Source organism: Musca vetustissima, unplaced genomic scaffold, assembly GCF_032173495.1.
Source record: "Musca vetustissima isolate MV318-11 ecotype Yass unplaced genomic scaffold, APGP_CSIRO_Mvet_v1 utg182906, whole genome shotgun sequence".
Taxonomy (NCBI): Eukaryota; Metazoa; Arthropoda; class Insecta; order Diptera; family Muscidae; genus Musca; species Musca vetustissima.
The window spans coordinates 2,347-26,174 of NW_026884767.1; the positions used below are offsets into that span (position 1 = coordinate 2,347).

Consider the following 23,828-nt stretch of genomic DNA (forward strand, 5'->3'; position numbering starts at 1 on the left):
TTATGTAAATGACCCAAAGCCCATATATATCCATCGATTTGTACGAAGTCTGGATTTATAAGTAAATGAACAACTCAAAATGTGACCGAATGCACAAAATATACTGAACCAGTAAGAAAGTAGTAAAGTCGGACTGGGCCGACTATATGATACCCTTCACCACTATGGGTATATTCGGGGTTTTGTTATATATCTAAATATGAACCGATTTCAGGGAAACTTGCCAGAGACTTATGTATATTACTTCAGTACGTTGTGTCAATTGGCCTAGCAATGGCCTTTTCACGAAGCTTAGCAACATCATTATAGACTTAGTTCAATACGCTTTGCCAAAATTCGTGCAAATGAAAAGATTTCCGGACTTTGACACACCATTTACCTAAAATTGGGAAAAACTATATATGGGAGCTATTTCTAAATCTGAACCGATTTTCATGAACTTAGCATATTATTATAGACGCAATTCAGTACGCTATGCTGAATTTCGTGCAAATCGAAAGCTATATAGGATCTTTGGTGCACCAATTACCTTAAATCGGATGAAAATATATATGGGAGCTATCTCTAAATCTGAATCGATTTTCACGAAACTTTGCACAAATCATTCTAGACTTAATTCAGTACGCCATGCCAAAATTCGTGCAAATCAAAAGATTTCCAAGGACTCTGGTGGACTATTTACCTAAAATCGGACGTAACTATACATGGGAGCTATATCTAAATCTGAACCGATTTTCACGAAACTTTGCACACATCATTCTAGACTTAATTCAGTATGCTGTGCCAAAATTTATGCAAATCAAAAGATTTCCATTTCTAAAATCGGAGTTAAATATATATTTGAGCTATATCTAAATCTGAACCGATTTTCACGAAACTTTGCACACATAATTCTAGACTTAATTCAGTACGCTATGCCAAATTTCGTGCAAATCGAAAGATATATAGGAACTTTGGTACACCATTTAACTTAAATCGGACGAAAATATATATGGGAGCTTTATCTAAATCTGAACCGATTTTTCCCAATTTCAATAGGGTTCGTCCTTGGGCCGAATATGTGACCTGTGCCAAATTTCATCCAATTCGGATTATAAATGCGACCTGTACTTTGTTTACAATTTAAGATGGACAGACAGACGGACGGACATGCATAAATCGACTCAGAAAGTGATTCTATGCATATTCTCAAAAGGAACCATGGGTCTATCTCGATTAGTTTTGCCTGTTACAAACATATGCACAAAGACATAATAACCTGTACCACAGTGGGGTGAAGGGTATAAATATGTGTAACCGAATATGTGACTAGTTTCGAAGAAATCGGTTTAGATTTCGATATTTTGCTTTAAACATATTTACATAATTTTGTACCATTGTAATTCAGAAGCAACTTTATGTCTGACAAAAATTTAGTATAGGTTGCAGAATTACATCTGTTGAATATACCCAAAGTGGTGAAGGGTAAAAAAAAAATATTTTTCAAGGAAATATCAAGGCGTGGATTTTTTAAAAATATTTTTTTCAAGGAAATATTGACCTATGTAGAGTCCTTATGCCTGAGAAGAATTTTTATGGCTTCTCACTATCTCTCTCAACATAATAATCATCAATATATATTATCTAATGATTTTATCTATTAATTATCTTTTAAAATAATTCCCCATTTAAAATTACCCTCCCTCCCTTCTCTCTTTTACACCCACACAAATTTAAACTAAACACTTGAACTAATTAATATCTTTTATGATTATTACAGATTATCACAATTTCGGTTTTTGGTTTGCTGTGTGAGTGTACCGAACACAAACATATTTGAAAAATTTTTTGTTGGATAACAAAAACCCACAACCCACGAAGAGGATTTACGCCAACATTAACAATAACAGCAACAAATAATCAAAATAATTATAAAAGCAACAGCAACAACGACCAGAACGTCAAAGAGGACGCCAAAGACCACAACAACGACAACAACAACAACAACGTTTACCCACAGCCCCACAAATATTCAAACATGATTAATGATATGACCACACTACAAACAGACCTTAAATTCGACACTCACATAAAAAAGGATTATGCGACAAATATGAAATTTTTCAACAACAACAGCAACAACAATAATAACAACAACAGTGAAAATTTATCCATGAAGGCATTGGCCGCCGCAGCACCACTACAATTTCCCAATGTTGAAATTACCAATAATATTATGGACATAATGGAGGGTAAGTTTGGGGATGAAATATTTTGAAAGCGGGGAACAATTTTAAATTCGGAAATTTTTGGCGAGAGGGACATTTGTCTTTTTTTAATTTAAGAATTAATTTTAATTCAAGTTGTAATTGTGTTAATTTTTTATAAAGGCGTTTTTAATTGTTTGTATGGTTTGCATTTGAAAGATTTATTATTTTTTGTTGTTGTGAAAAGTAACAAGTGCAAAAAAACTTTGGAAACCTCCACCATAGGTATACTGACATGAAATGATAATATGGGAAACATACCAAAAAGTGAACCTATACCGATAATTCTACCAACCGGTTTTATGTAAGTTTATGAAAACCGCAAAGCGTGGACTGATACTAATAACGCATGGTAGAATATACAATCCTCAAAATTCTGCAATTTCGATTACATACTGTAGGAATTAGCGAATATTTGGGGTTATGGTTGTATGAGGACTATGGCTAATCAATGCCCGACATATGTCAATTTCGAACAAAATATTTTTGTTTTGTGTCAGATGGATACATCGTATTAGAATTCCATAATTTGTAGGATATTTCGAGTAACGACTATCTCCTATACTATGGTAGAATACGCCTATATGGGGACAATCCGGTTGAAAAGCGCGCTCAAGAACCCCCAAAATACCGTAAATTGGGGGGTATCGTTATATAGAGGCTACCAGAAAAAGTGAACCGATATTTATAATTTTTAGTGGAGACATTTGGTACCCAATAAGAACCCAATGTACCAAATTTCAGCGAATTCGATTGAAAAGCGCGCTCAAGAACCCCAAAATATCGAAAATTGTGCGGTACCCTTATATGGGGGCTATGCCTAAACGTGGACCAATATAGCCCATCTTCGAACTTGACTTGCCTGCAGACAAAAGACGACTCTATGCAAAATTGCTGGCGATCTATCTCAATTCCTTCAGAAGATAGCGTGATTAAAACAGACGGACGGACAGGACTAGATCGTTTTAGAATTTTGCCCTGATCAAGAATATATACTTTATAGGGTCGGAAATGAATATTTCCATGAGTTACAAACGTTACAATGACAAAATTAATATACCCTCCATACTATGATGGAGGATATAAAAAGGACTTAAGATTTTAGAATTTATTTTAAGATGACCATGGGCCTATGTACGATCTCGATTTTACTGCTATTGTTTTCTCGCCTATTAAAACTCCTTAAAAATTATTCGTTGAGAAATCCACGCTTACTGAAGATCGTTGAACACATTCTTTAAGACCTTTTTGGGGTCTTTAAAAAATCCACGCCTATTGAAGAAACTTCAAAAATATTCTTTATGACCTTTGTGGAGTCTTTAAAAAATCCACGCCTATTGAAGGAACTTCAAAAATATTCTTTATGACCTTTCTGGGGTCTTTAAAAAATCCGCGTCTATTGAAGGAACTTCAAAAATATTATTTATGACCTTTCTGGGGTCTTTAAAAAATCCACGCCTATTGAAGGAATTTCAAAAATATTCTTTATGACCTTTCTGGGGTCTTTAAAACAATCACGCCTATTGAAGGCACTTTAGAAATATTCTTTATGACCTTTCTGGGGTCTTTAATAAATCCACGCCTATTGAAGGTCATTAAAAAATATTCTTAAAAAATTTACGCCTATTGAAGGTCCTTAAATAAATATTCTTAAAAAATCCACGCCTATTGAAGGTCCTTACAAATATCCTTTATTTAATCCACGCCTATTGAAGGTCCTTAAAAATATCCTTTATTTAATCCACGCCTATTGAAGGTCCTTAAAAAATATTCTTAAAAAAAATCCACGGCTATTGAAGGTCCTTAAAAAATATTCTTAAAAAATCCACGCCTATTGAAGGTCCTTAAAAAATATTCTTAAAAAATCCACGCCTATTGAAGGTCCTTAAATAAATATTCTTTGAAAAATCCACGCCTATTGAAGGTCCTTAAAGAAATATTCTTAAAAAAATCCACGCCTATTGAAGGTCCTTAAAGAAATATTCTTTAAAAAATCCACGTCTAGGTCCCTTAAGAAATATTCTTTAAAAAACCCACGCCAAGGTCCTTAAAGAAATATTCTTTAAAAAATCCACGCCTAGGTCCTTAAAGAAATGTTCTTTAAAAATCCACGCCTAGGTCCTTAAATAAATATTCTTTCAAAAGTCTACGCCTGTTGAAGGTCCTTAAATAAATATTCTTTAAAAAGTCCACGCCTATTGAAGGTCCTTAAAAAATATTTTTAAAAAATCCACGCCTATCCACGCCGATGGAAAACCCTTTAGAAATACTCTTTGAAAAATCCACGCCTATTGAAGGTCCTTTACTTTTTTTTTAAATCCACGCCTTGTGTAGGTCCTTTAATTTTTTTTTAAATCCACGCCTATTGAAGGTCCTTAAAGAAACAATTCTTTAAACAATGCACTCCAAACTATTTAAAATTGCTATTCATATGCACTGACCCACTTTCGTGTGTTAACATTGAAATCATTTTCCATTTCACTTTTCAAAATAATTACAAATAAATTTCCCATTCAATTAAACGATCAATAAACCCAATATTTATAATCCACTTAAATGATGGATGAGCACAGCGAGTAGTACCTTAATTAAATAAAAAAATCGTTTAAATCACTTAATTTTGTTTTAGCACAGTTACTGACGACAACGGCGACTTTCGTTAACGAGGCATCGTCGAGTGAATGAGCGAACGTACGAACGAACGCACGAACAAGTACAAAGTCAACACATTTCAAGTGTTTGAGGCCAATAGATCAGAATAATCGCCTGATAGTTACTTCAAGATACAGCAACGAAAACAAAAAAACTAGTCAGCAAACTAAGAATGAAAAAATAAGCCAATTGCCTAACATCATTACGCTGGAAAACTGCTCATCGTTGGCTGTTGTCGTCGTTAGCTAAGAGTTTTTTTCTATTTACATAGAATGTTTTTTTTTTGTTTGCACTTGCCAACCTTTTTTAACGCTTCGGCGTATGCAACTCGCTCATTGAGTTGCAGTTTTTTTTGCAATTCAAGCAGCAGCAGCAATTTGCAATTAACATAAGTCAACAAAACGGTTTTTACTTGTGAGCATTTTGAAGAGATTTTTTTAGAACGTAGCTTCTTGGTAGTGTGGTGGGGAAAAGAAGAACATTTTGAGGAGTCGAGGAGGGAAGGGAATTTTTGCTACTTTCCTTTTCTCAAAGTTCATATAATAGTAATTAGCGAATTATCTTTGAAATCGTTTTAAAAAAATAGTATAGAGTTTAGGTGGAAAGTCTTACTTTTTAGACTGGACTATATATATTTTATCCACGCCTTGTGGATTCTTTCAAAAAATATTTCTTAAAAAATCTTCTCCTTGTAGATTCTTTCAAAAATATTGCTTAATCCAGTAAGGAAAGTATTAAAGTCGGACTGGACCGACTATATGATACCCTTCACCACTTTGGGTATATTGTACATACGTATCCTAAAAGATGTCGCCTCTTTGAAGGAACTTTGACATGAAATTCAACGAACTTAAATATATGATCTTTATCTTCGAACGTATATATAATCTTTATCTATATCTAAACCGACTAACATCAATCCCTACAAATGTCATTTTGCAACCTATACTAAATTTCGTACATCGATTTAAAGCAAACTTGACATACTTCGGTATGCAGCACTGTTTAACATTTAATCTCAGTCAGACTCCCATTGATTATTTGGTGTACGATTAACATGAATAAGTCGAAATTCTATATAGAAGCTATGTTGTATCTATATCTGAACCGATTTCAAGGAAACTTGTCAAAGATTAATTTTCGTTGTGTCAATCGGCCTAGCTATGGATCTTTAGTGCACCATTTACTTAAAATCGGGCGAAAATATATATAGGAGGTGTACACATCATTTTAGACTTAGTTCAGTACGCTATGCCAAATTTCGTGGAAACCGAAAGATATATATGGACTTTGATAACTTCTAGACTTAATTCAGTATCCTATACCAAAAGTCGTGTCAATCAAATAATTTGCAGGGACTTTGGTGCACCATTTACCTAAAATCGGTCGAACATATATATGGGAGTTATATATAAATCTGACCCGATTTTCTTGAAACTTGGCACACGTCATTTTTGACCTAATTCAGTACTTTATGCCAAATTTCGTGCAAATCGAAAGATATATAGGGGCTTTGGTGTCCCATTTACCTTAAATCGGACGAAACTATATATGGGAGCTATATCTAAATCTGCAACGATTTTCACGAAACTTAGCACACATCCTTCTGGACCTAATTCAATACTCTACGCCAAATTCCGTGCAAATCGAAAGGTATATAGGGACTTTGGTGTACCATTTACATAAAATCGGACAAAACTATATATGGGAGCTATATCTAAATCGGAACCGATTTTCAGGAAATTTAGTACACGTCATTCTAGACTTAATTAAATACACTATGCCAAAATTGGTGCAAATCGAATGATTTTCGGGCACTTTGATGCACAATTTACCTAAAATCGGTCGGAACTATATATGGGAGCTATATGTAAATCTGAACCGATTTTCAGGAAATTTAGTACACATCATTCTAGACTTAATTCAATACGCTATGCCAAAATTCGTGCAAATCAAAAGATTTGCAAGGACTTTGGTGCATCATTTACGTAAAATCGGGCGAAGGTATAGATGGGAGTTATATGTAAATCTGAACCGATTTTCACGAAACTTAGTACACGCCATTTTAGACTTAATTAAATACCCTATGCCAAATTTGGTGCAAATCGAATGATTTTCGGGCACTTTAGTGCACCATTTACCTAAAATCAGAGATTGGAGCTATATCTAAATCTATATCTAATGAAAAAATATTCTTTAAAAAATCCACGCCTTGTGTTGATCCTTGAAAAAATATTTCTTAAAAAATCCACGCCTTGGGCGATCCTTGAAAAAAATATTCCTTAAAAAATCCACGCCTTGGGCAGATCCTTGAAAAAATATTCCTTAAAAAATCCACGCCTTGGGCAGATCCTTGAAAAAAATATTCCTTAAAAAATCCACGCCTTGTGTTGATCCTTGAAAAAATATTCCTTAAAAAATCCACGCCTTGTGTTGATCCTTGAAAAAATATTCCTTAAAAAATCCACGCCTTGTGTTGATCCTTGAAAAAATATTCCTTAAAAAATCCACGACTTGTGCTGATCCTTGAAAAAATATTTCTTAAAAAATCCACGCCTTGTGTTGATCCTTGAAAAAATATTCCTTAAAAAATTTACGCCTTGTGTATCCTTGAAAAATATTTTGTTTAATCCAGGAAATTTAGTACACATCATTCTAGACTTAATTCAATACGCTATGCCAAAATTCGTGCAAATCAAAAGATTTGCAAGGACTTTGGTGCATCATTTACGTAAAATCGGGCGAAGGTATAGATGGGAGTTATATGTAAAAAACCGATTTTCACGAAACTTAGTACACGCCATTTTAGACTTAATTAAATACCCTATGCCTTAAAAAAATTTGGTGCAAATCGAATGATTTTCGGGCACTTTGGTGCACCATTTACCTAAAATCAGAGATTGGAGCTATATCTAAATCTATATCTAATGAAAAAATATTCCTTAAAAAATCCACGTCTTGTGTTGATCCTTGAAAAAATATTTCTTAAAAAATCCACGCCTTGTGTTGATCCTTGAAAAAAATATTCCTTAAAAAATCCACGTCTTGTGTTGATCCTTGAAAAAATATTCTTTAAAAAATCCACGCCTTGTGTTGATCCTTGAAAAAATATTCTTTAAAAAATCCACGCCTTGTGTTGATCCTTGAAAAAATATTCTTTAAAAAATCCACGCCTTGTGTTGATCCTTGAAAAAATATTCCTTAAAAAATCCACGCCTTGTGTTGATCCTTGAAAAAATATTCTTTAAAAAATCCACGCCTTGTGTTGATCCTTGAAAAAATATTCTTTAAAAAATCCACGCCTTGTGTTGATCCTTGAAAAAATATTCTTTAAAAAATCCACGCCTTGTGTTGATCCTTGAAAAAATATTCTTTAAAAAATCCACGCCTTGTGTTGATCCTTGAAAAAATATTCCTTAAAAAATCCACGCCTTGTGTTGATCCTTGAAAAAATATTCCTTAAAAAATCCACACCTTGTGTAGGTCCTTCAAAAAATATTGTTTTAACAAATCCACGCCTATGTATTTCTTCCCAGTGTATAAATATTTATTGTTGCTCGTAGCACTTGAACTTCATGTGCACCACTCACTCGTCTTGCATTGACTTTGCCAATCACTTATGTCAGAGCCACTTTCACTTCAAGAACTGAAATGCAGCTGCATCATTGTCATCACAACCACCACAGCACCACCACCATCATCTGCATCATCATCCTCGGCAACCGAACCACAGGAAAATGCATCCATCATCTCAATGGCTCTGTGGTGTCTCCATGATGAGACACTTTCATTGATTTTGCTATCTAAACCATTTAAGTGTCTTAGGCACAAAAACCATTTATTTGAATATTTAAGAAGAAGCTGCAGCAGCAGGAGGAGGATGCAATGGAGCAGGCTTGGGGTTTTGGGCCTTTTGTGCGGGCTCAGTGTTCGATGTAGTATTCTTGGTAAAGGTGTTGGTTCTAGATGCTATAGTAGAATTTCAAGTGGTATTTAAACATCGATGATTGGCTATTAAGAGATATTCACACGTTAACCACTTAACACAATGACATGGCTAACACACACACACCGACACTCATGTACTCACACATAATAGACTGACTAATGTAAAAAGAATTGATGGGAAAGTACTCAGGTGGTGTTGGAGGTGGGTGGGTGGTTGGTATGGTAGGAAACTGAAAAATATGCAAAGTAAATCTGTTCAAATAAATTGTTTAAGCGGAAGAAAACTGTTATCTCAATAGCTCGAAAGGTATTTAGGAGGGAGGACATACGGCAGGGTATTTTGTATTAACCTAAAGCCAGACGAGACGGAAGGACATTCTGCCACACAATTCAGTGCACAAATATAAAAGTTTTGTATAAATGGACGGGCAGATGAAGAACGCACAGCAGTTCGGCATGGAGGTGTACAGCCAGTCAGCCTGTCGAACAATCTACCAGCCTAACACGCAACCAGCCAGCCAGCCCAGCCGACTGGCAATAAGTCATTCAGCCAGAAAGTCATAGCCTGTTCGACCGATTAATTTGGCACTTTAAGCCCAATCGACAACAACAACGACGGCAACAAGAGCAAGGGCGACACCAACAACAACAACAACACCATTACAGTCAAGTGGAAGACAGACACACTTGGCTTGTGTCATTAGGGTGCGTTTAAGCCACTCTGTGACATACATGCATGGGGGAATTCTTACATATTTACATGTACACAAATAGACATCGGTTACACACACAGACACAAATACCAAACAGGCTACTATGTTAGCACAATGAATGGTTGTTGTTGTTTGTTGGCAAAATAAGTCATCAATGTTTTAATATGGCCAATGATGATAAAAACATGAGACCATTTTAAGCTCCAACTCCTCAATACAAAGGAGCGGGAGGTGGTTGAATTAATGGATAGAAGGATGTACGTGAGTGAATGTGTGTGTTTGGTGATTGTCTGACTGCCTTATCGTTTCGCACTGTGTGTGTGTGTGTGAGAAGTCTATTTTGAGTTTGCTTTGGTAGTCAGTGTGTTACTTAAATATCCTGTGTGTATTTTGTACACATATATTCATGCGACCAGGTCCTTATCATTGTCTGGTGTTTCTGGTCTTATGTTAATTTGTAAGGGTATTGATTTAATGTTGGTTTTTGGTTTTGTACGCAAATCTCTGCACTTCAAAACGCTTATGAATTTTTACAATATTTTATAAGTGGCCAATAATTTATGGAATATGAAAATTTAGAGAATTAGACGAATTGTTCGAACACTATAGAAAATCCTTATTGTTTATTTGTTCTCGAAGTAGTATTTAAAAATATATATATATAAATATATAAATCCACGTCTCGTTTGGTACTAAAAATTACTTTCAAGGACTATATAAGGCGTGGATGTTATAAATAATTTTTCTCAAGGACTATAAAAGGCGTGGATTTATTAAATATTTTTTTATAATTTTTTTCAAAGACTATGTAAGGCGTGGGTTTATTAAATAATTCTTTTCAAGGACTATATAAGGCGTGGATTGTATAAATAATTTTTTCATTGGACTAATACAATTCGTGGATTGTATAAATAATTTTTTCATTGGACTAATACAATTCGTGGATTGTATAAATAATTTTTTCATTGGACTAATACAATTCGTGGATTTTAAAAATATTTTTTTTCAATGACGCAGATTTCAATAAGGCGCAGATTTTTTAAATATTTTTTTATAAGGCGCGGATTTTTTAAATATTTTTTTTCAAGGACTATAACGGACTTTAATTTTTGAATAATTTAATAAAATACATTTTTTCAAGATGTGGATTTTTTTTAATAATTTTGGTCAAAGACTTTATAAGGGGTGAATGTATAAAAGAATTTTTTTTCAACGTCTGTATAAGGTGTGGGATTTTAAACAATTTTTTTGAAGGACTTTATAAGTTGCGGATTTTTTAAATATATTTTTTTAAGGATTATATAAGGTGCGGATTTTTAAAATAATTTTTTTTTCAAGGATTATATAAAGCGTGGATTTTTTTAATAACTTTTTATACCCTTCATCACACTGTGATACAGGGTATTACGTCTTTGTGCATATGTTTGCAACAGGCAAAAGAATCGAGATAGACACATGGTTCCTTTTGAGAATATGCATAGAATCACTTTTTAAGTCGATTCATGCATGTCCGTCTGTCTGTCCATGGTAAATTGTAAACAAAGTACAGGTCGCATTTTTGATTCGAATTGGATGAAACTTAGCACAGCTCATTTATTTGGTCAAGGACGAACCCTATTGAAATTGTTAAAAATCGTCCGATATTTATTTCCGATTTAAGGGGAACCCCCCATTCTCGGGGTCAAAAATTCTGTTGATATAATTCGAATCTACACTAATTAAAGAATGTCCCTACAAATTTTCAAATGAAAATCTCAAGAACTCTTGAAGATATAGCCGATTTATTGTGTCAGCATCAAGTGACGGCTGAAGGGCTTCTCAAACTTTAAACGCGTTTTTCTCTAAACATTTTTTTGCGAATGGCGGGCACGATAACTCAAAAACTAATAACCCAATCGATTCCAAATTTTTACACGTTTCTCTGTGAGTGTATAGCTATCGTATGAACTAGGATAAAGCCAATCGGTGAAGATCTTACTTATTTTTTTAACTTTGGTTTTGGTACAAAATTGGCGATTTTCCAAAAATATTTTTTCAAAGGTCCGCCATTTTATTAATTTTAGAGCAAAGTCAATAAGCCTAGTTCATACGAGAGCCAGACACGACTCTTTCTAACACCGTTGGAATTTTCGGATTCCGATGTTCCAGTGAGGAGTTATCATGCCCGCCATCAAAAATAAGGACTTTTCTTTAATTATAAAAAAACAACAACAAAACAACAACAAAATTTTTTTGTAAATTATTTTTCTTCTACTTTAAATCTTCAATTATATAAGTGTAAAGTTACAAACCTTAACAAGTATCGGTATTGATTTACCAGCCCATTGAAAATCTTGAAAAATTAAAATCGATAATGGGGGGATTCCCTTCAGGTAAATGCTGCACCAAGTTACAAATCTTTCGATTTGCACGAAATTTGGCACAGCGTAATGAATTAGGTATAGAACAATGCGTGTTAAGTTTCGTGAAAATCGGTTCAGATTTAGATAGAGCTCCCATATTTGTTTTCGTCCGATTTAATGTAAATGCTGCACCAAAGTTCTATATATCTTTCGATTTGCACGAAATTTGGCATAGCGCACTGAATTAAGTTTAGAACGAAGCGTTTGAAGTTTCGTGAAAATCAGTCCAGATTTATATATAGCTCCCATATATATTTTCGTCCGATTTAAAGTAAATGGCACGCCAAATCCCAAAGAAAATCGGTTCAGATTCAGATATACCTTCTATATCTGACCAAATGAAAAAAATAGTATCGGTTGCAGAATGACATGTTTATGGACCCAATTTCATTTTACTGGTCCTTTAAAAATGAAACGTCTGTTAGGATTCATCTGTTGAATATACCCAAAGTGGTGAAGGGTATCATATAGTCGGTCCCGTCCGACTTTACTGCTAACATTACTGGTTATTAAATGACAATATAAGGCATAGATTGTTTAAATAATTTTTTTTTCGTATATAAGACGTAAATTTTTTAAATATTTTTTTAAGGTCTACATAAGGCGTGGATTTTTAAAATATTTTTTTCAAGGATTATATAAGGCATGGATTTTTTTAAGGACTATATAAGGCGTGGATTTTTATACCCTACACAACTATGTTGTCAGGGTATTATAGCTTTGTGCAGCCCCAAAAGTTTGTAACGCCGCGAAATATTGGTCCTAGACCCACCTTTAAGTATAACGATCGTCATATCTCGACTAGCTGAGTAGATCTAGACATGTGTGTCCGTCCGTCTGTCCATTATAATTTGTAAACACGATACATGCCAGAGTTATGGACCAATCTTCACGAAATTTTGCATGTAGGATGGGTTCTGGCCAATGAAGACCCCTAGTGTTTTTGATAAAGATCGGTTAATATTTAGGGGATGAAATGGACCAAAAACTTTATTTTTTTCCAATTTTCTTGTCGCTTCAGAGGCCGCAATTATGGGGCGAACTTCGCGAATTTTCACATGGAGAAGGGGGGCAATTATGGGCCGAACTTCGCGAATTTTCACATGGAGAAGGGGGTTGCCTGTTTTTATAAAGATCGGTCAATATTTAGCGGGTCAAATGAACCCTGATTTTTGTGTGAACAATTACAAAATTTCTATTCTATGGGGTATATATTTACTCCTGAAGGACATAGACCCGAGAAGTTGATAGTATATCCAAGAGGAGTGGTTGATACCAATCATATTGTGGTAGGTTATCGGATTAGGGAGTTACACTTAAATATTTACTGGTGCTTACGTATTCATATATTATTTAGTAACCTATTACCACACTTTAGGGCGGATATATAGCCTGATTGCTTTGAAATGTTCCATGAGGTTCCTGTTATGGTCAAGGACAACGCCTAAAATGTTAGGTGTTGATCAGATAATAATTTTTCGGATGAAGTGGACCGAAACTTAATTACTTGTATTTTTCGAGTCGAAAGCCGAACATCACAACACAACCTACGAGCGTGGATTTTTTTAAATAACTTTTTTTTCTTTTAAAAAATATGAAATATATATTTTTAATAATCCACTCTTTGGATGGTCCGTTTAAAAATATTTCTTAAAAAGATCCATGTCTCGTTTAATACTTGAAAAATGTTCTTTAAGAAATTCGCGTCCCTATGTAGTGTACCATTTGCTTCTTCACCATTACCCTTGGTAGCGTTAATGATGATGTTGACGATATTGGTGTCAATGTTAGCGCTCCGTCCTATCATCCAGCCAGCCAACCAGCACATAAACCATGAAGTCCAAAAAAGGGCTTAGTCAAGTGAAAACAAAAGCTAAGGACAAATAAAGTATGATAATTTATGTAAATAACGAATATTTCATTGGGTACCTTCCGAAGGACTTCAGAAGAATTTTCAAGACTAAGGACAACAACGCCAAAATATGCTTCTGGAAGGGTAAACCAAAGGACGAAGGGTAGCGTTGGGGAGCATTGTCACATTACTTCACAACAAAGAGGAAACATTGGTGTTAACCCCTCGAAAAAAAAAATACCAGGGAATTACAAAAGCTGTCGCTGATGGCTAAGGAATTTATTGGGGGTAGGATGTGGGTAATGGGTGGAGGGTAGTCATCCTCTTTGGAATATTTAAACGTTTTCATATTGACTTCCCATAAATAAATCTTATTTTAATGGCATTTCTTCGATTTAATATTAAAGCGGAATTCCCATCTCACCATTTTTGTTGTTGTTTTTTTTCTTCTCGTTTTTGTTTCAGAATCCCCCATGCAAATGTTCTACAAGGATAAAGGGGTTTTCCTAACAGGCGGTACTGGCTTCTTTGGTAAAAGTAAGTAATACCCTTTAATTCAATTCAGCGAAGCTTTCCCTTTCTCCCTGAGCCACACACACACAATGGATTTGGAGGAGGATGTTTCGTGTGTGTGTGTGCGCGAACACTGTTCCTGCTGCCTCGTGGGTGAAAAGGGTGTCAATTTTTGGGGTTGAATTTCCTGTGAACAATCCCTTGGCGGATATTTTAAGTGGTAATGATTTAATTGGTGGTATATTTTTTTTTATTATTTTACAGTTATAATTGAAAAATTATTACGCGTTACCGATGTGGGACAAATATTCCTGCTGATACGTACCAAAAAGGGTAAAGATGTTCAGACACGTTTGGATGACATATTCAATGAACCGGTGAGTAGCTTATCGATAAGGGAGACTCAAGTGGCTTCATCGAAATGATGGATTACATAATCCATTTAATGGAAAAGTTACTAGATTTTCAATTAAGTCCAGTTGTATTCGAATTTTTAGAGGACATTATAAATTTTGCTTATCTGAATTAGAACTTTCATAAGAAATTTGTAATTCAGCCGGGCTAAATTAAAATTTCTAGAGAAAATTTTCAATTCCGCAACGACGAATTTCCAATTCAGCCTGGCTGAATTAGAATTTCTAAAGGAAATTTTCAATTCAGCCTGGCTGAATTAGAATTTCTAAAGGAAATTTTCAATTCAGCCTGGCTGAATTAGAATTTCTATAGGAAATTTTTAATTCAGCCTGGCTGAATGAGAATTTCTATAGGAAATTTTCAATTCAGCCTGGCTGAATAGGATTTCCAATAAGAAATTTTCAATTCAGCCTGGCTGAATAGAATTTCCAATAGGTAATTTTCAATTCAGCCTGGCTGAACAGAATTTCCAATAGGTAATTTTCAAAAAAGAAAAGAATTTCCAATAGGAAATATTCAATTCAGCCTGGCGGAATAGAATAATCATTAGGAAATTTTCAATTCAGCCTGGCTGAATTACAATTTCTATAGGAAATTTTCAATTCAGCCTGCCTGAATTACAATTTCTATAGGAAATTTTCAAATCAGCTTGGCTGAATGATAATTTCTATAGGAAATTTTCAATTCAGCCTGGCTGAATTAGAATTTCTATAGGAAATTTTCAATTCAGCCTGGCTGAATTAGAATTTCTATATTAAATTTTCAATTCAGCCTGGCTGAATGAGGATTTCCATAGGAAATTTTCAATTCAGCCTGGCTGAATTACAATTTCTATAGTAAATTTTCAATTCAGCCTGGCTGAATGAGGATTTTCATAGGAAATTTTCAATTCAGCCTGGCTGAATTACAATTTCTATAGGAAATTTTCAATTCAGCCTGGCTGAATTAGACTTTCTATAGGAAATTTTCAATTCACCATGGCTGAATGGGAATTTCTATAGGAAATTTTCAATTCACTGCCTGAATTAGAATTTCGTTAGGAAATTTTTAATTCTGCTTGGCTGAAATTATATTTCTCTAACCCTTTCACGGTTTCTTCTTCCAGGTCTTCGAAAAACTCAAAAAAATCACACCAAATTATCGTGAAAAAATCACCGTCATCAGTGGTGATGTATCGCTCCCAGCCTTGGGCATTTCTCATGAAGATCGTGAGTTGCTCAAGGAACAGGTGAATATAATTATCCACGGGGCAGCCACTGTACGTTTTGATGAAAAACTTAAAATGGCCATTGGCATCAATGTTAATGGTACCAAGGAAATTTTGAAGTTGGCCAAAGAAGTTATACACCTTAAGGCTGTGGTTCATGTCTCCACCGCGTTCGCTCACTGTAATCGCAAACACATCCAAGAGAGATTCTATAATTGTACCCTATCGGGTGATAAGGCCCTGCAGTTGAGTGAATGTCTGGATGAGCAGACATTGAACGCTCTGACACCTACGATTGTTAAGGACTTCCCCAATACATATGCCTTTACCAAGGTATTGGCTGAGGATATTATCCTGAATCATGGTCAAAATTTGCCAGTTACCATATTTCGTCCGGGCATAGGTGAGGGAGAGAGTTTTCTGGGTTTTTTAGATTTTTTTAATCAATTTTATTTTTATCCCTTAGTTGTCACCACCTATCGTGAACCTGTCTCCGGCTGGATTGACAACATGTATGGCCCATGCGGCATTATTGTCGGCGTTGGTTCCGGTGTTATGCGTATTTTCAGCGGTAAAGTGGAGAACAAAGCCAACATGGTCCCTGTAGATTTGTGTGTTAATGCCTTGTTGACCAGTGCCTGGGATATAGCCAGAAATACGTAAGTTCCGATCAAACATAACCTCCAAAATATTGTTTTATTTTGTTCTTTTCGATCTTCTAGTTACGACACAACACCAATCTACAATTATATCCCAGATCCCGATAACATTGCCAGCTGGCGTGAATTCATGGAATATGCCATTGAATATGGCCGTAAGTTGCCATTGCGTAAATCAATTTGGTATCCATGCTTCACCATTGTCAGCTCCAAATGGCAATTCGCCTTGCTGTCATTTTTGTATCACACCCTGCCCGCCTTGTTTATGGATATGTTAATGCTGCTTATTGGCAAGAAACCCAGGTAAGATCCTTTTATTTTCAAAAATAAAAATAAATATTTGGATAAAGCCGAACAAAAACCCCATTCGCATTAACCAAACAAAGGAGAAGCAGCAAAACCTAAAATCCCAAAACATAACCTCAAAAATGATACCAAAATCAAAAACAAAGCATAATAACAAAAAAAAAAAAGGAAATGCTCCGCTAAAAGCCATAGACCCCAACCATCCAGGCATCATTGCATATTCCACAATGCCGCACAAACTATGGGACACATTCATATTTGGTCATCCTTTCGATGAATTCCTTTCAATGAATTTTGATTAACCCGCTTTTTTCCATTGTGATCCTTTTGTTGATGAAAGAGCGTAGTATTATATGATGGCAGGTGTTATTAGTTTCAAAAAGAGTTTGGCTAAATTGAAAATTTCCTAATGAAATCACAATTCAGCCATGCTGAATTAAAAATGTTCCTAAAGAAATTCTAATTCAGCCAGGCTGAATTGAAAATTTCCTATAGAAATTCTAATTCAGCCAGGTGGAATAGAAAATTTCCTATAGAAATTCTAATTCAGCCAGGCTGAATTGAAAAATTTCGTATAGAAATTCTAATTCAGCCAGGCTGAATTGAAAAATTTCGTATAGAAATTCTAATTCAGCCAGGCTGAATTGAAAATTTCCTATAGAAATTATCATTCAGCCAGGCTGAATTGAAAATTTCCTATAGAAATTATCATTCAGCCAGGCTGAATTGAAAATTTCCTATAGAAATTATCATTCAGCCAGGCTGAATTGAAAATTTCCTATAGAAATTATCATTCAGCCAGGCTGAATTTCTTATCAGAAATTGAAAATTTCCATTCAGCCAGGCTGAATTGAAAATTTCCTATAGAAATTGTAACTCAGCCAGGCTGAATTGAAAATTTCCATTCAGCCAGGCTGAAAATTTCCTATAGAAAAATTTGAACTGAAAATTTCCTATAGAAATTGTAATTCAGCCAGGCTGAATTGAAAATTTCCTATAGAAATTGTAATTCAGCCAGGCTGAATTGAAAATTTCCTATAGAAATTGTAATTCAGCCAGGCTGAATTGAAAATTTCCTATAGAAATTGTAATTCAGCCAGGCTGAATTGAAAATTTCCTATAGAAATTGTAATTCAGCCAGGCTGAACTGAAAATTTCCTATAGAAATTGTAATTCAGCCAGGCTGAATTGAAAATTTCCTATTGAAATTATCATTCAGCCAGGCTGAATTAAAAATTTTCTATTGAAGATATCATTCCAGGCAGAATTTAAAATTGTTTATAGAAGTTATTAAAAAGCTCCCCATCTAGTCGTTGAGCACCATCCAAAATTGTGTCCATGTCACTCTCTACCACACCGCCCTCTCTTCATTGTTTCGTTACGCTTATACTAAACCTCCAATAGTTATCATGAATTTCAAATTATTGAATGGCGAGTGGCGGAGGGGGCACAGTATGGAAGTTCGATACATTTTTGTGTATGAATATCTCTGTGAATGTGGTTGTGAGTGTGTGCGTGTTTAGCAAGCGAGCGGCTGTACATGTATTTTTGGGCCTTTAGCTTTTGCATATGTTCGTTACTTTCGTTCCTTTTTTTGTCCTCCCATATTTTTGCTTTTCTGATCAAATATTTGGCTTTTCGCGGCTGATTGTGCTTTGTTTAGCTGTTTTCCCCTAAAAACCCGAATTTTTTGCCCAGCATTTGCTCTATGCTGCTGCTGTTGTGGTTGTAGTTTTTTTGGTGTGTTATTGGGTTATGCGCTGGCTGGTGTCATCTCATGCTAACTTGTTTTTATCATCATCATATCTGTAAATTTTTTTTCCATTCACCCCCTATCCTCCATTTTTTCAGAATGATGAAAATGTATCGCAAAATCCACAAATTTTGCGCTGTGATGGAATATTTCTCGTCGAACGAATTCATATTTGAAAATAACAATGTGCGAGCACTCTGGGACAAATTGGATGCGAAGGATAAACGTTTGTTTGCCTTCGATATGCGGTCTGTCGATTGGACTGAACTGTTTCGCATTAGCTTGTGGGGCCTGCGTTCCTATGTGGTAAAGGATGAACCCAGTACTGTGGCCGAATCAGTGAAGCGACATGAACGGTATGTATTAAAAACAAAACACACAAAATATGAGAGGAAAACAGTGAATGAAAATCGTAGAAACGAAGTGTTAAGGGGGGGATACATAATCATGACGATGTTGATTACGATGATGGCAATGATGTTCGCTTTCGTTATTTTGGAAAATTGTAATGTCAATAATAGAGAATTTTGAAAGAATGAGGTTTAACCCAGTTAAAGTTCAAAATGTTTGGTTTTGAAATTTAAAACTTCAATTTGAAAGCAATAAATAGTTAAAAGGAAACTTGTTTTTATTTTAAAAATCCAAGCCCACCGGGTTTTGAGAATATTTTTATTTTAAAAATTCACTCTCATTGAACCTTGAGAATATTTGTACCCTTCACCACACTGTAGTACAGGGTATTATGTCTTTGTGCATATGTTTATAACAGTCAAAAGGAAACGAGATAGACACATGGTTCCTTTTGAGAATATGCATAGAATCACATTCTGAGTCGATTTATGCTTGCCCGTCCGTCCGTCTGTCTGTCTATCCATGTTAAATTGTAAACAAGATACAGGTCGCATTTATGATCCAAATTGGATGAAATTTGGCGTAGGCCACTTATTTGGCCCAAGGACGAAACCTATTTAAATTGGGAAAATTCGGTTCAGATTTAGATATAGCTCCGATATATATAGTTTCGTCCGATTTTTAGTAAATGGTGCACCAATGCCCCAAAATATGACCGATTACCACAAAATTTTGCACAACGTCCTAACGTGAGTATAAGCTGCTGTGTGGAAAGTTTCACTGAAATGGGTTCAGATTTAGATGTAGCTCCCATATATAGCTTCGCCCGACTTTTGGTAAATGGTATGCCAAAGTCCCTATATATCTTCTGATTTGCACGAAATTTGGCATAGCGTACTGAATTGAGACTAGAATGTTGTATGCATAATTTCTTGAAAATCGGTTCAGATTTAGATAAAGCTCCTATATATATTTTCGTCCGATTTAATATACATGGTGCACAAAAGTCCCTATATATGTTTCGATTTGCATGGAATTTGGCATAGAGTACTGAATTAGGTCTAGAATGATGTGTGCTAAGTTTCGTGAAAATCGGTTCAGATTTAGATATAGCTCCCATATATATTTTCGCCCGATTTAAGGTAAATGTTATACCAAAGTCCCTAGATATCTTTCGATTTGCACGAACTTTGACATTGCGTACTGAACCAAGTCTAGAATGATGTGTGTTAAGTTGCGTGAAAATCGGTTTAGATTTAGATATAGCTCCCATATATATTTTCGACCGATTTAATATTAATGGTGAACAAAAGTCCCTATATATCTTTCGATTTGCACGAAATTTGGCACAGTGTAATGAACTCGGTCTAGAATGATGTGTGTTAAGTTGCGCGAAAATTGGTTCAGATTTAGATATGGCTCCCATATATATTTTCGTCCGATTTAAGGTAAATGGTGTACCAAAAACCCTATATATCTTTCGATTTGCATGAAATTTGGCATAGCGTACTGAACCAAGTCTAGAATAATGTGTGTTGATTTTCATGAAAATCGGTTCAGATTTAGATATAGCTCCCATATATATTTTCGTCCGATTTAATGTAAATGGTGTACCAACGTTCCTATATATCTTTCGATTTGCACGAAATTTTGCCTGGGGTAATGAATTAAGTCTAAAATGATGTGTGTTAAGTTTCCGGAAAATCGGTTTGGATTTAAATATAGCTCCCATATATACTTTCGTCCGATTTAATGTAAATGGTGTACCAAAGTTTCTAATATCTTTGGATTTGCACGAAATGTGGCACTGTGTAATGAATTATGTCAAGAATGATTTGTGTTAAGTTTCCTGAAAATTGGTTCAGACTTAGATATAGCACCCATATATAGTTTCGCCCGATTTAAGGTAAATGGTGTACCAAAGACCCTATATATATTTCGATTTGCACGAAATTTGGCATAGCGTAATGAATTAGGTCTACAATGATGTGTGTTAAGTTTCCTGAAAATCGGTCCAGATTTAGGTATAGCTCCCATATATATTTTCGCCCGATTTAAGGTAAATGGTGCAACAAAGGTAAATGGTGCACAATATCTTTCGATTTGCACGAAATTGGGCACAGTGTAATGAATTATGTCTAGAATGATGTGTGGTAAGTTTCCTGGAAATAGGTCCAGATTAAGATATAGCTCTCATATATATTTTCGTTCGATTTTCAGTATATTTTAGTATATATTTAGGTATTTATCCAAATAATCAACGGGTGTCCGATTGCTATTTGCTTTAAATCGATTTACATAATTTTGTACCACTGTTAGAAGCAACTCTATATCTGACCAAATGAAAAATTTAGTATAGGTTGTAGAATGACATGTTTATAGATCCAATTTCAATTTACTGGTCCTTCAAAAATGCGACATCTGTTAGGATTCATCTGTTGAATATATCCAAAGTGGTGAATGGTATCATATAGTCGCCCCCGCCCGAATTTACTACTTTCCTTACTGGTTTTAATTAAACTTCAATGGCGATTGGTGTCAGAATCCTTAAAAATATTTTTATTTAAAAAAATCGATTTATTCCGAAAAAAAATATATTTCAATAAATCCACGCCTTGTTGATTGTTGAAAAAATATTTTTTAATAAATCCACGCCTTGTTGATTCTTGAAAAAATATTTTTTAATAAATCCACGCCTTGTTGATTCTTGAAAAAATATTTTTTAATAAATCCACGCCTTGTTGATTGTTGAAAAAATATTTTTTAATAAATCCACGCCTTGTTGATTCTTGAAAAAATATTTTTTAATAAATCCACGCCTTGTTGATTCTTGAAAAAATCGTTTTTCAATAAATTCAAACCTTGTGGATTCTTGAAAAAATTGCTTTTCAATAAATCCACACCTTGTGGATTCTTGAAAAAATTGTTTTTCAATAAATCCACGTTTGTAGATTCTTGAAAAAATATTTTTCAATAAATCCACACCTTGTTGATTCTTTTAAAAAATATTTTTCAATAAATCCACACCTTGTTGATTCTTTTAAAAAATATTTTTTAATAAATCCACGCCTCAGAAGATGGACCCCTAAAAAAATATTTTTTAATAAATCCACGCCTCAGAAGATGGATTCCTTAAAAAATATTTTTTAATAAATCCACGCCTTGTTGATTCTTAAAAAAATATTTTTTAATAAATCCACGCCTTGTTGATTCTTATACAAAATATTTTTTAATAAATCCACACCTTGTGAATTTTTGAAAAAAATATTTTTCAATAAATCCATACCTTGTTGATTCTTTTAAAAAATATTTTTTAATAAATCCACGCCTTGTTGATTCTTTTAAAAAATATTTTTCAATAAATCCACGCCTTATTGATTCATGAAAAAATATTTTTCAATAAATCCACACCTTGTTGATTCTTGAAAAAATATTTTTCAATAAATCCACACCTTGTTGATTCTTGAAAAAATATTTTTCAATAAATCCACACCTTGTTGATTCTTGAAAAAATATTTTTTAATAAATCCAAAACTATTTTAAATAAAATTGACATTAATATTTCCCTATATTAATTTTCTCCAAAATGTTGCGAACATCTTGACATTATGGTTCATTGTTTTTCATAATTTGAAGAAATTTTTCAAATATTTCATTTGCCATTATTTTTTAAATTTTCTAATATATTTTTTTGCATTCTTCTTTGCTCTCTTTACAGTTTGAAAATTCTCCATTATACCACATTGTTTGTGATTTATTCGCTGACATTTTTCATTCTCTATCAATTATTCAAATTTGTCTTTTTCTAAAAATAAAAGAAGGAAACAGACAAATAAACAGAACAAAACGCCAACATCAAAACAACCAGCCGGAAATGTAAATGCGATGATTTCCGGCTATACTTTGCTGTATGGGTGCGTTGGTGATGGTGTTGGGTGCGTGTGATTTGGTTGCAGAATAAGGATTCCATATTGCACAATAGAAGCCGTCGAACCCCCACCACCAACCAACCAACCATCCATCTATCTATACCCTCTACTTGTAGTGTGTAATAATATTAAACTTAGTTTGTAAGTGTGTATGTTTTTCCTTTCTTCCTTCCTAGTTTCATTATTATTTTATATACATGTATTTACTCATTTTGCCACCTCCCACCACCACCCCGCACTCCACATCTTCAAGTAATTTTTTTGTATATTTTTTTCTTATTTATATGGAAATTTATTACGACTTCTTGTGCTCCTTTTGTTACACCCATATTTTCTGCTTTGTTATTTACTTACTTCTGTTACTTCCTTCCTGCCTTCCTTCGTTTCTATTTTTTCCCATTACGTTGCTATTTTAGTTTATATGTTCTTTTTTTATTTTTTATTATTAAAACGAAAATTTCGCCTTTATTGTTTTTTATTATTTGTGAGTATTCTTTATAATTTTTATTTGTATTTTTTTTTCGTTTCTTTTCTTTCCCTTTTTCCCTTTGTTTTGTAATTTTATTTTTATTATTATTTTATTTTTATGTTGCAATGCGAAATTTTAATTTTATTAGTATTTTTTTTATTATTATTATTATTGTTTTACTTAGTTTGTAGTCAGTCGAAACAATGTAAAAAAAAAGCAAAACGAAACAGAACAGAAAAAAAACAAAAACAAATTTATTTTGTTGTTTACTAATTTTTAAATTATGTCCATGTAGTTGTAATGGGTTTTTATGGTCGAATCCAAAAACGAATAAAATTTATTATTAATTAATTAAATTGAGTGATGTGTCTTTGTTGTTGTTATTGTTGTTTGGTAAGGTTTGTTTGCATACTG

The 23,828-nt window shown here is 34.1% G+C and overlaps 1 protein-coding gene across 1 annotated transcript; it reads left to right on the forward strand.

The window, feature by feature from the left end:
- The first annotated feature begins 2,005 nt into the window (after positions 1-2,005).
- Positions 2,006-22,861, forward strand: LOC133331738 (fatty acyl-CoA reductase wat). Its single transcript, XM_061540115.1, has 8 exons — positions 2,006-2,231; positions 14,279-14,350; positions 14,591-14,703; positions 15,846-16,350; positions 16,414-16,606; positions 16,670-16,909; positions 18,764-19,021; positions 22,735-22,861. Exons 1-8 carry the CDS (start codon positions 2,018-2,020, stop codon positions 22,823-22,825), a joined length of 1,686 nt encoding a protein of 561 aa, XP_061396099.1. The 5' UTR covers positions 2,006-2,017; the 3' UTR covers positions 22,826-22,861.
- Positions 22,862-23,828: the final 967 nt, after the last annotated feature.

Excerpts from the sequence above, each read along its gene's own strand:
- LOC133331738 (XM_061540115.1), top strand. The coding sequence starts at position 2,018 with ATGATTAATGATATGACCACACTACAAACAGACCTTAAATTCGACACT. Across the intron at positions 14,351-14,590 it reads TACTGGCTTCTTTGGTAAAA|TTATAATTGAAAAATTATTA; the intron begins GTAAGTAATACC and ends ATTATTTTACAG. Across the intron at positions 19,022-22,734 it reads TCAGTGAAGCGACATGAACG|TTTGAAAATTCTCCATTATA; the intron begins GTATGTATTAAA and ends CTCTCTTTACAG.